Source organism: Coregonus lavaretus (assembly GCF_964263955.1).
Source record: "Coregonus lavaretus genome assembly, contig: HAP1_SCAFFOLD_895, whole genome shotgun sequence".
Taxonomy (NCBI): Eukaryota; Metazoa; Chordata; class Actinopteri; order Salmoniformes; family Salmonidae; genus Coregonus; species Coregonus lavaretus.
The window spans coordinates 8,494-21,074 of record NW_028156421.1 but is presented as its reverse complement, the minus strand read 5'-3'; the positions used below and the strand labels follow the sequence as shown (position 1 = coordinate 21,074).

General features: G+C 45.8%; 1 protein-coding gene across 1 annotated transcript; it reads left to right on the top strand.

Annotated features, from left to right (window-relative positions):
- Positions 1-2,536: 2,536 nt before the first annotated feature.
- Positions 2,537-5,732, top strand: LOC311126354 (Golgi-associated plant pathogenesis-related protein 1-like; the record flags this gene model as incomplete). The annotated part of the gene is made up of 5 exons (XM_084200359.1): positions 2,537-2,759; positions 3,711-3,819; positions 4,215-4,318; positions 4,953-5,030; positions 5,572-5,732. The coding sequence occupies exons 1-5, from the start codon at positions 2,747-2,749 to the stop codon at positions 5,730-5,732; spliced, it is 465 nt and encodes a 154-aa protein (XP_084056485.1). The 5' UTR covers positions 2,537-2,746.
- Between the last annotated feature and the right edge of the window lie 6,849 nt (positions 5,733-12,581).

Below are 12,581 nucleotides of genomic sequence, written 5' to 3'. Positions count from 1 at the left end.
GAGGGAGGCAACAAAATCCACTAAGCCCCGGAAAATGCCGGGGTTGTCCGAGGAGTCAGTCTCCTCGTGCCCACACAAGGCCAACTCAAAAGCCCCACAGAACTTCACACAATCGATAATTTTGGATAGAATGTGCCTGTTTTTATCCACCTCCTCATTGTGTTTCCTCACCGCAATCCTGTGGCCGTCATCCAGCTGCGTAGCAATGTTCACCCTTCCTAATACAGCTAGCTTTACAGAGTTGTCCATGTGTGCCCTGGTGTTCTCATGTTTCTTTACCTTCTCTGACAGGTGCTTCATATCCCTCACTCCGGTACCTGTCCATGCTGAATCTGACCCCGTCGTTTTAAAAAGCAAGCACGGAAAGCAAAATAAAGCATTAGCATCAGTGCACCCAGCTAGCCAAGCCTTCCTGGTGTACCAGCTACGGGAGAAGCCGCGCATATACTGCTTCCCTTTCTCGCTAGCCTGCTGTCTGATTGAGAGGTCAGGTTGATCTGGGCCCAGCTCTTTCACCCGAACTTTCTCTGACAAAGTTCTCCTCTCAAACGGATCTTGGAGGAGAGATTTCACCGAGTTAGGGTTGGGTCTTGGAGGAGTAACGTTTGCGCTCGCCATTGTCGTCTAGTAAAAATGGCGCCACTGGAGCCCGGTCCTTATTTTATCAGGGGCGAGCTTGGGGCGATAAAATAATCGCCCTCCTTGGATTCGAATTAAAATCGCTGATTAGCTACATTTTATGTCATACATTCATATCTTAAATTAGCAATTGGCTTAACTGCTACGTAGACCCGCCTCCTCGGGGCACTTTCTGTATCGCCCAGAGCTGACGAGGCGTTTGACAGGCAGAGGAAAGGTTGCGAATATGATTTTCTATCATATCTTACACATATTACTGTGTGCATTCCATATTTCAAACACACAAATATTGACATACTGATGTTTTTATTATTATTATTATTATTTTTATTTATTTTTTATTTTATTTTTTTAAATAATTTTATTTAAGGGGGCGGCGCCCTAGCGCCCTCTATCGGCCAGCCGCCACTGCTCTCATCTCCTCATTGCTTTTTAGGAGCATATACCCACGTGGGTGATTGAAAGATGAACTGAGGTCCACACTCCAGTCCAGTTGGTGGTGGTAATGCATCTTAAAGTTGGTTGCCAACCGACATATAAAGTCGAAAGAAGAAGAACCCTGAAGGATGCCTGAATTTGGTTTACCGTTTCATCTGTGGATTAATTGTTGGAGTTGTTTGCTTATTCCCTTTCAGTCGAATTGCAGCGCTACTACTCTGATCAAGCCACCAAAACAAACGACCAGCCCTCTGTGTCAAACTGATTCTCCTGAGAGAGTTCAGGCTTTGGAATCATTACACATCAGTTGCCCTTCGCGGGTAGAATAGCTTCCTGTGTCCTGGAGCAAGTCTTCAGGGAAGTAATTTTTTAAGGAAATGTACACTTAACGGGGGGCTGAACTTACTGATTTGGCCTCATTTTTTGGGGGATGCTCGATAAGAAATGCAGCGGCCATGACTAAAGCCAAACGAGATTTGTCTTTGGGGTGTGGTTTAATGTGGGTGTCTCTTGTGTGTGTGTTCACACGTGACAAGGGTTTGTATATTCACTCTACCAAAACATTTAGTCACTCATGAGAAGTTGGCTAGAACTTCTTTCGCCAATTAGCTTTAGCCGGCTGTTGTGCCCACGTGGCAAAGTCGGACTTTAGATAGCCTATCTCCGGGGCTAGTTAGGGACCGTCAATAAATTAGACAATGTAAATAGGACAATATTTTCCTGTGGCACACCTTTTAGTTGTCTCATTAACTGCTTTCAATATTACAATTTATAGTTGGTTTGAGGTTTTCAAGTCATTGAAATTTGGAGTTATTTAATTTTTTTTATATTGTCAATAATTACATGTACATTGTGTAATTTTATTGATGGTCCCTAACTATACCTTAATGGATATTACAATTGGGTCACATGCAGCTGCACTCCGAATTGATTATTACTTGGGTGCTGCCAGCTGTGGGCAGGATTGAAATAAACCCAACCCAAAGAAAACTGTTATGGTACCCAGCATTCTTTGAAATACAATTTTCCCACATTTTCGAGTTTTGGACGAGACTGACTTTAAGACCAGAATGATCCTACTATTTACACTTTGTAGTCCATTTTGACACTAGAATAAATGTTTCTGACTAATATCGATGCCACATAGGCTCACCCTAGTAAAACAGTGTAAAACCGCTTCTAAACAGTTAAACTGCCCGTAGTTCAGTTAGGGTATACATTTACATTTTAGTCATTTAGCAGACGCTCTTATCCAGAGCGACTTACAGTTAGCGAGTGTATACATATTTCATACTGTATAATGTCCAGCTCACTGTTTCAAGCAGAAAGCAGGAATCTCGAGCCATAAAAGGGCATGTGTCTCATAGAGATGATGTCATTAGAACAGCCATCTCCTTTCAGTTACACAGAGAGAGAGAGTGAGAGCCTGTGTGTTACAGAGGGATACAGAGAAGGAAAAGGCAGGGTGTGTAAGAGTGGAGAGGACAGAAGCAGAAGGTTTGAGAAAGACTAGTTTACTAGAGCGAGAAGTGTGAGCAAGAGGAACAAAGGTTACAGAGAAAAATAAGAATAGAGAAAGGGGAGAGAGGGACAGAAATCATAGCAGCTGTTTCAGGCCATCAGAGGAGAGAGGACTGAGCCAAAGGGAACAGGAGAGAGTTTCTGCGCCATGGGCAAATCAGGTAAGACTACATGAGATGTAATTGTACTGGAATATGACTGTGGGAAAGTGAAAAAGTTTATCAAGTGAAACGTGTGTGTGGTGAGCATGTGTATGAGTAATTACAAAAGAGGCTTAGCTCTCAGTCTGTGCCAATGGTCTGTTATCATGCAACAGGAAAAAGGGGTGGATTTTAGAAAGCTGTAAATCTATTTGACATAGTCTTGTAACGCCTATGTGCTAGGTCAGTTTCATCCTTTCTGTGGTAAAGATGGAACCACTATTGAGTGTATCAGGAGTAGTTGTGCTAGTAGGGGAATTCCCTATTTACAAGCTGTGTGTCTGTGGTTATGTCAGCGTGTATTTGTGTGTTTTGATATCGATTGACAGAACATTTTAGGGGCCAGTTTCCCAGAACCACATTATCCTCCATTGAAAGTGGTATTTAGTTTAGGAATAAGCTAAATCTGGGTCAAGGATCCAGCCCAAAGGACTGAACCACTGATCCATCACAAGGCCGTAACAGGCTGAATGTGTATTTCGCTACAACAGCAATAACATCTGCTAAATATGTGTATGCGACCAATACAATTGTATTTTGTGTGTGTGTGTGTGTGTGAGAATCGCCTCATTGTGTGAATGCCAGAGAGAATGGAGATGTGTGAGTAGGGCTGTGATTGGCACCAGGCTGGGGAGAGGGAGGATGTGTCCCCCATTCATACATACCCTGGTACTGTCTGTCTAGTAGTATATAGACTCAGTCAAGCCTGGGAACAGCCATATGTATGGGGTTTACTGGAGATTTACTACTGCCTAAGTTACTCTCTGATTATCTGCAGCCTACCGTTTTATTGAGTTGTATTAATGATTTGAAAGTTTGATTGTATATTACAGTGAAAATGAGGGAAACAATAGACATTTAGCCTTCAGTTTTTTCATGGCATCTTGTGTTATGATTCTCTCTCTCTCTCAGCTTCTAAGCAGTTTTCGGAGGAGGTGTTGCAGAGTCATAATGAGTATCGTAGGAAGCACCAGGCACCACCTCTGAAGCTGTGCAGCAAGCTGAGTAGAGATGCCACTCGGTGGGTCACCCACACACTGCCCCCCCCCTCCCACTTATCTATTTACATTTTACATTTTAGTCATTTAGCAGACGCTCTTATCCAGAGCGACTTACAGTTAGTTAGTGAGTGCATACATTATTTTTTTATTTTGCAAACGCCATGCTCTACCAACTGAGCTACATCCCTGCCGGTCATTCCCTCCCCTACCCTACCCTGGACGACGCTGGGCCAATTGTGCGCCGCCCCATGGGTCTCCCTATCTCCTCCACCCACCACCTCCTTTATCAGAGGCATGGCCAACCACATCCAAACCCTTACTTCCTTCCACTTCACCTAACCTCACCAATCTCCCATCTATTAGCTGTCTTTATCTAACTATTACCACAACTATCTCCCCTATCTCCACCCTGTAGGTATGCTGAGTCTCTGGCCAGCACAAGGATCCTGAAGCACAGTGTTGAGTCCAGTAGGGGGAGCTGTGGCGAGAACCTGGCCTGGGCCTCCTACGACCAACCAGGTACACACACACTCTAACCCTATGACTCCTAACCCTATGACCAACCACAAACATTGACATAGCCTGCATATGTGTAGTTATGGAAATGGGGACAGATACATTATTCACGGTGTACGGTACAGATAGTAACATTAAAGAGAGAGATCCAGAGTCTCTGTAGGGTTAAGGTTTAGTTAGGTCTAAACTATAGACTATCCTGTCCAGTGGCGACCCAGGCAGGAACAGCTGGGGTCCATTTCCCTACTCTGTGTTCGGAGTGTGTTTCAGCAACGAGACCATGACTCAGAGCACAACTATGTCTGTGCACTGACCTGACAGTCTGCTGTGATTCATAAAGTCTCCTATGGATACATACTCTATCACTGGGTCATGCTCAGTTCATCTCTCCCTGGACTGCTCCTCTGAAACTGGGGTTCCCAAACCTTCTGCCCCACCTAAAGCTTTGGCAGCTTGAAGAGGGTTAGCACTGTTGCCTTGGACAGCTGCCATCTTGGATAATATTTCCTTGCCGCTGTCATCTCCGCTTGCACTCTGGGGGTTTAGGCCCGAGTTGCTGTTAAACAATAGTGACAAAGGCAACAAACAAGTATAATGTTATGTGATAACCTGTAACCTTTGTCCTCTCTGTGTATAGGGAAGGATGTGGCCGACCGCTGGTATGACGAGGTCAAACAATACAACTTCAACCGCCCTGGCTTCTCCTCTGGCACAGGTGAGACACACACATGCATGCGCGGACACACACACACACACACACTCTGACTCGGTGTAGTGCTGCATGCCACAATGTTGTGTTCACCCAGGCTGGGTTCAGGGTTAGACAGTGTGGTGTCTGTTCTATGACCGTGATGTTACCGTTCTGTGACCGTGTAGTTCTCTGACTCAGCTCACAAGCATGCATGGATCACTGCTGCCTGTGGGAAAATCACAGTTCTTTATAGCATTCCTATTCCCTTCCTGAAGCCTCCTGCTCAGTGTGACTGACCCTGCAGCGTCAGGATCACTCCTATCAACTCCCCTGACTCATGTGCTGCTGACAGAAAGGAGGAGAGGAAAAACAGAGGGAGAAATGGGAGTGTGCAATAGAGGGAAAATAGTGTATATGGGGGTGGGGGACAATAGAGGGGGGAGGATATGAATATAGGGTTCTGTAGCTGTAAATATTTAGAGGAGCAGTGCTGCAGACGGCTTCCTTCAGTGAATGTGTTTAGCTTGGCTCTCTCTCTCTGTCTTTCTCTTCACCCCCCCCCCAGGTCATTTCACAGCGATGGTGTGGAAGGGCAGTAAGAAGCTAGGTGTGGGAAAGGCCAGTGCGTCAGACGGCTCGTCTTTCGTGGTGGCCAGATACTTCCCGGCAGGGAACATCACTAACCAGGGACACTTTGACAACAACGTCCTGCCGCCCAAGGACTGAGGAACATACTGACCCGTCACCCCCATACCCTAGGACAGGGTTCTTCAATTCCGGTCCTGGAGGGCCGAAACACTTCTGTTTTTTATTTCTACCTGGTAGTTAATTGCACTCACCTGGTGTCCCAGGTCTGAATTAGCCCCTGATTAGAAGGAGAGGATGAAAAACAGAGGTGTTTCGGCCCTCCAGGACCGGAATTGAAGAACCCTGCCCTAGGAACTGACCATCCAAAAGACATTTGCACTTTGACTTGTGACCTTGACTTGTGACTTAAGATTTTAAAAAATAATATATATATATATATATATATATAAGACAACCACTGTGACTAACAAATGCATGATCAAATATATATGCACAACATTGACCAAACGCAGACCACCCCAGCTGTGGCTGCTGGAGTACCAGCCACCCAACTGGGTGTAGACCTACTCATTCCAGTGTTAGTGGGGGTAGAGATTCACCTGTGATGTTGCTACAGTACTATACTCATCTAGACATTTCATTAATGCTAAAACCTTTAGTGACTGGGTTGTATTTGTAAGGAAACAGTCGAGTTGAGAGAGCACATACAAACAATTCATTTCTAATGCTGTAGGATAAATAGTAAATCATTTCTGGTAAAGAATAATAATAATAATGTGTTACTCAATGTGGGCATGTATTTGTGAGCTTGATTTAAACTGACCTCTTCTCTGAACACTTTGTTTGACTGTGTATGTTTTGTATTTTGAGTTTTATATTTTAACCAGTAATAAAAGCGACCGCCTGTAAAATGTCCCATTTTCACTATACATACATGACATGTGCAGTATTAGGGTGGTTAACAGTATCGCCCACTAGTGTGGTTATAACATACTTTTTATTAGCAGGTAATGAGGATGCAACATAACAGCGATACAGATGACTGTGGCATTTATGCTTGACGGGGAAGGGGGGGGGGGGTCCTTTCACATGGTCAGCTCCTGTGGGAGAGAAGAATGAGAAAGTGAGAAGGAGAGAATAACTTGGGGTTGGATGCGTGAAGAACGTACATTGTAAAGCTTTTTTTTTTCTTTCTTCAAGACCTGTTGAAAAAGCACCGTTGCAATCATCAGCAGATCATAACCGCAACTGTAGGCCCAACAGTGACATTTAGTGGACATAGTGTGCAACTACAGATTCCTTCATCCCTCCCTCCTCACCATGATAGCGTTGACGATGTCGTTCGTGTTGTGTCTGAGTGCGCGGACAGCTTTAGAACGGGACACGTTAGCCTGGGCCATCACCAGCTCTATATCCCTCTGCTCCAGACCTCCCTCGTCCACCTGACAGAGGTCAAGGTCAGTTGCACTATGGAACACTTCTGAACATGGAACACAATGCTACAGTTCTTATTAGCCATCAGGCTAATTACAGTAGAGCAGGGGTGTAAAGTAGTTAAGTAAAAAATACTTGAAAGTACTAAAGTAGTTTTTTTGGGTATCTGTACTTTACTTTACTATTTATATTTTTGACAACTTTTACTTCACTACATTCCTAAAGAAAATGATGTACTTTTTACTCCATACATTTTCCCTGACAACCAAAAGTACTTACATTTTGAATGCTTAGCAGGGCAGGAAAATTGTCTAATTCCCACACTTATCAAGAGAACATCCCTGGTCATCCCTACTGCCTCTGATCTGGCGGAGTCACTAAACACATGCTTCTCCCCTGGCTATCCGTAAATTAAACAAAACAAGAAAATGATGCTGTCTGGTTTGCTTAATATAAGGAATTTGAAATTATTATTACTTTTACTTTTGATACTTAAGTATATTTTAGCAATTACATTTACTTTTGATACTTTAGTATATTTAAAACCAAATACTTTTAGAATTTTACTCAAGTAGGATTCTACTGGGTGACTTACTTGAGTCATTTTCTATTAAAGTATCTTTACTTTTATTCAAGTATGACAATTGGGTACTTTTTCCACCACTGCAGTAGAGAGGACTGCAATATAGCAACACTAGACAGAATTGTTTCATATTAAGATCTAAAAGAACTACTGCACATGAAAGAGTGAGAATAGTGTAAAGATTGGTGTTTTTCCTTGACATAATGAGTGAGCATGCATATCCATACCTCCTCCTCCTCGCTCTCCTCCTTGATGGTGAGACTGGGTGGTGCAGGGGGTGCCAGGGGGGACGGCTCCACCGGGACCTTAAACTTCTCTGCTGCTGCCTTGTGCACCTGCTGAGACAGGTCCTCTATCTGGGGAGCAGAGGAGATGAGAGATAGGGATGAGAGAGAGTACAGCAAGAAGGACAGAGGGAGGAGAAAGAGAGAGAGAGGTCACCTTGACTCTGAACACAATGTAGATGAGAGAAAAGAGAGAGAGGGGTATAAAGAGAGAGGGGGTAAAGAGAGAGAGAGAGTGAGCGAGAGAGAGAGAGAGAGAAGGTTAGGAGGTCACCTTGGCCTCTCCGAACACGATATAGATGTCTGACGCGGGGCTCTTGAAGACGTCAGGTTTGCTGATGACAAACAAGATGCTCTTCGACTTCCTTATAGTGATCCTGGTCACACCGTGGACCGGCCGCAAGCCCAGCTTACCCATGGCCTAAACACACACACACACACACTGATTTCACCATGACGCGGCCAAACACACAGAATACACACACATTTGCTCTGTGTTTGATTAGCTGAGTCTGCCGCATGGAGCAGCTCTGTGTTCACATCTCACCTTGCGGGCCTTCTTCTCACTGCGGCTCTGCTTAGGTCTGTTTATCCCCTCATCAGCAGGAGAGATGGGCTGAGAGAGGGAAGGGAGGACAACAAAATCAATTCAACACATCAAACCTGAGAACATTCTACAGTAGTTTACCCATATCCAGACTGATAATATAGAACAGATCTCTGAGGCTGCGACCCATTCAGAAAATACAGGCCCCACAACACACATCCTTCTTACCCCCCTACCTAAAGTTAATGACTTATCAATATGTTATTACATAACACACAGTGAAAGCAAGGTTTCCACCCTTGGAGGTGAGGGGACTTCTAGAGTGTTCTCTGCCCACACACGGTAGACTCACCTGGGGTTCTGAGGATCTCAGTGGCACCCGCTCTGGTTCTTCCAACTCTGGCACTGATCCCTCACTCTCCGACTCATTGCAGGAGCCCACTGTGGAACACACACACACACTGTTACTCTCAGAGGACTGCATCACATCCTCATTGCTATGGTAACTAATGACTGAGATGTAGATGATGAGGACATGGTGTAGATCGTTAGCACTCTGGTAATGGGACAGTCCATCATAAAGCTCTATGGCTAACCTAATCACCGATCTTAGAGGAGAAATAGATCACCTCATTAAATAGCAATGTCATTTCATCTCTATGCTATGGAACATGCATGTTATGATGCATAATTACATTCAGTACTACTGTGTTTCAATGCAAGTAGCAGTGTTCATTATTCTGCAGTGCTACCACACATACGGTACACATAAATCCCCATGCATGATTCTATGTACGTATCATCTACCGGGAGGTCAGTTTTAGCTAGATTGACTCAGAGTTTTCAGGTTGACTGACGGTTGCCCTGAAATAACCTCTATTGAAAGATGTGCAATAACAGTATTCCTCCTGGATAAAATGATCCTCTCTCTGAGTATTTCTCCTCCATTATTCAGTAGTTGCAGCAGTGTTCTGTGGTCGACAGGGTATTATTGAGAAGCCTTCCTAGAATCTAAAGTATGTCCTTCATCAGGACCACAGCAGGACCACTAGACTTATTCAGAGCCATCTGTGTGTGTGAGGAAGGTCATAGGTGGAGTCACTTCTCAAAATCACTTTCTCAAGGAGACAGAGAGAAACAGACAGAGAGAGAGAGAGAGAGATATGGATTTGGAGAGCACGTACCGTTGTATTTGAAGGACAGGTCCAGCTCCTGTGAATCCTTATGGCTTATTGGACAGTCTGTCTGTCTGTCAGTTGGATGGTGGGAGGAGTGAAGCAGTATCTCTCGCTGATTGGAGGAGCCAGACTCTTTATGAGAAGATTTTCCCACAATCCCCCTGGGCTGAGTCATGTGATGTCGTAGAGGAACAGCAGTGTCATCATCATCACTGTCTATGTCCATCCCATCTGCAACAAAATACAAGTTCACACAGATAGGACTGATTCATGATTCACTGATTCTTGGTTACCAAAAAGAGAAAATCATATCACCCCACACCCCTATCTCTCCTGAGTGTAACTCACCTCTGTCCTGTGGGCTTTGTGACTGACCTGGCTTGATCTGTCTGTTGGGCTCGGTGAGGAGGTTTGGCTGGGGCTGGGCCTGCCTGCGGGTGTCTAGGACAGGCACTGTGATTGGAGCCTCCAGCCGTGGCAGAGACTCCTGGGTGGGCTGGGTAAGGCTGGGGGTCGAGGGCAGGGCTGACGTGGGTGGAGATGAGAATGAGGAGGATGTAGGGGACATAGGGACACTTTTGGTGGGTATAGGGGGGTGCTTAGGAAGGGCGATATGGGTAGTAGAAAGGGTTGCGGAGGCTGCCTGAAGATTGGTTGATTGAGGCTGGGTGTCTAGGAGTGGGGTGACAGGCTGGGCTGTGGTGAGGAGAGGCTGGGACTCCTGTATGGGGGTGGGGAGGTCCTCATCTGGCGGCACCGTGAAAGTACTGGGGGTAGGAGAGGAGGAGAGAGGAGAGGGAAAGAGAGGGGGAGGAGAGGAGGAGGGAAGAGGTGGGGGAGATGAGGAAAGAGGAGAGGAGGAAAGTGGGGGAGGAGAGGAGGAGGGAAGAGGTGGAGGAGAAGAGGACCTATTCTGTTCTGTAGGGGAGGCATGGCCACTCCCCATATTGTTATCGTTTATGTCCTTCCTGCTTTCTGCCTGGCAACCAGGCAGCGGCCTGTTATCAAGCATATCCTGGTGCACTTCCGGGTTCACTTCCTGGTTGACTAGGAGAGCGGGAGTGATGGGGCTGAGGTTGGTAGGACTAGGGGGAGTCGGGGCAACAGAGACGTTTCTGTTTTCCCCTCTCCTCTCGGACTCTGCCTCAGGTTTGCCCTTCACAGTTGTCCTCTGTCTGGTGTCTGCAGCAGATTTTTGGCCCCTTGTGTTCTTATTCTTTTGTTTCCCTGGTGGGGAGGCGTCTGCTGGGGTCTTGGCAGGGAGAGCTGGTTCCTGAAGTTGATCAGTAGACCCAGGGCCTGACGGAGCCTGTCTGCGTGGCTGACTGGGTCTGTCTCTGCTCTGCTTCCTCTGCTTCCCTCTCCTCCCTGGCTGAGGAGGAGTGATGGCTTTCTCTGTGCTCAGCTCTCCCTCAGGTGTGTGATGCTGTGCAGGTTCTGGAACACTCTCTGTTGGAGAGAATCTCTCCTCTGCTCTCTCCTCCACCTCTCTTTCCCCTGAGATACAAACACTGCTCTCCTGCCCTTCTAAGGCCAAGCTCGTCTTTGGTTGGTCAATGTGCCTGTCAGTCGTCTGACCGCCACCACCCTCTCTTTGGCTCACCGTCTCCTCTGGCTGAGGCTGGGAGCAGAGTTGTATCATGCTTTCTACTGTGTCTTTGCCCACTGATAGGCAAGATTCTTGGGAAACCTGGACCTTCTCTACTATGTCTTTGCTCACTGATGGGGAAGATTCTTGGGAAACTTGCACTTTCTCTATTGTGTCTTTGCTCACTGATGGGGACATTTCTTGGTAAACCTGGACCTTCTCTACTGTGTCTTTGCTCACTGATGGGGAAGTTTCGTGAAAAACGTGGACCTTCTCTACTGTGTCTTTGCCCACTGATAGGGAAATATCTTGGGGAACTTGGACCTTCTCTACTGTGTTTTTGCCCACCGATAGTGAAGATCCTTGGGAAACTTGGACCTTTTCTACTGTGTCTTTACCCACTGACAGAGAACATTCTTGGGAGACTTGGACCTTCTCTACTGTGTCTTTGCTCACTGATGGGGAAATATCTTGGGGAATTTGGACCTTCTCTACTGTGTTTTTGCCCACCGATAGTGAAGATCCTTGGGAAACTTGAACCTTTTCTACTGTGTCTTTGCCCACTGACAGAAAACATTCTTGGGAGACTTGGATCTTCTCTACTGTGTCTTTGCTCACTGATGGGGAAGTTTCTTGGGAAACTTGGACCTTCTCTACTGTGTCTTTGCCCACTGATGGGGAAGTTTCTTGGGAAACTTGGATTTTCTCTACTGTGTCTTTGCCCACTGATAGAGAAGATTCTTGGAATACTTGGACCTTCTCTACTGTGTCTTTGCTCACTGATGGGGAAGTTTCTTGGGAAACTTGGATCTTCTCTACTGTGTATTTGCCCACTGATGGGGAAGTTTGTTGGGAAACTTGAACCTTCTCTACTGTGTCTTTTCTCACTGATAGGGAAGATTCTTGGGAGACTTGGACCTTCTCTACTGTGTCTTTGCTCACTGATGGGGAAGTTTCTTGGGAAACTTGGACCTTCTCTACTGTGTCTTTGCCCACTGATAGGAAAGATTCTTGGGAGACATGAACTTTCTCTACTGTGTCTTTGCCCACTGATAGGGAAGATTCTCTGAATACTTGGACCTTCTCTACTGTGTCTTTGCTCACTGATGGGGAAGTTTCTTGGGAACCTTGGACCTTCTCTACTATGTCTTTGCTCACTGATTGGGAAGACTCTTGGGAAAATTTGACTTTCTCTACTGTGTCTTTGCTCACTGATGGGGAAGTTTCTTGGGAAACTTGGACCTTCTCTACTGTGTCTTTGCCCACTGATGGGGAAGTTTCTTGGGAAACTTGGATTTTCTCTACTGTGTCTTTGCCCACTGATAGAGAAAATTCTTGGAATACTTGGACTTTCTCTACTGTGTCTTTGCTCA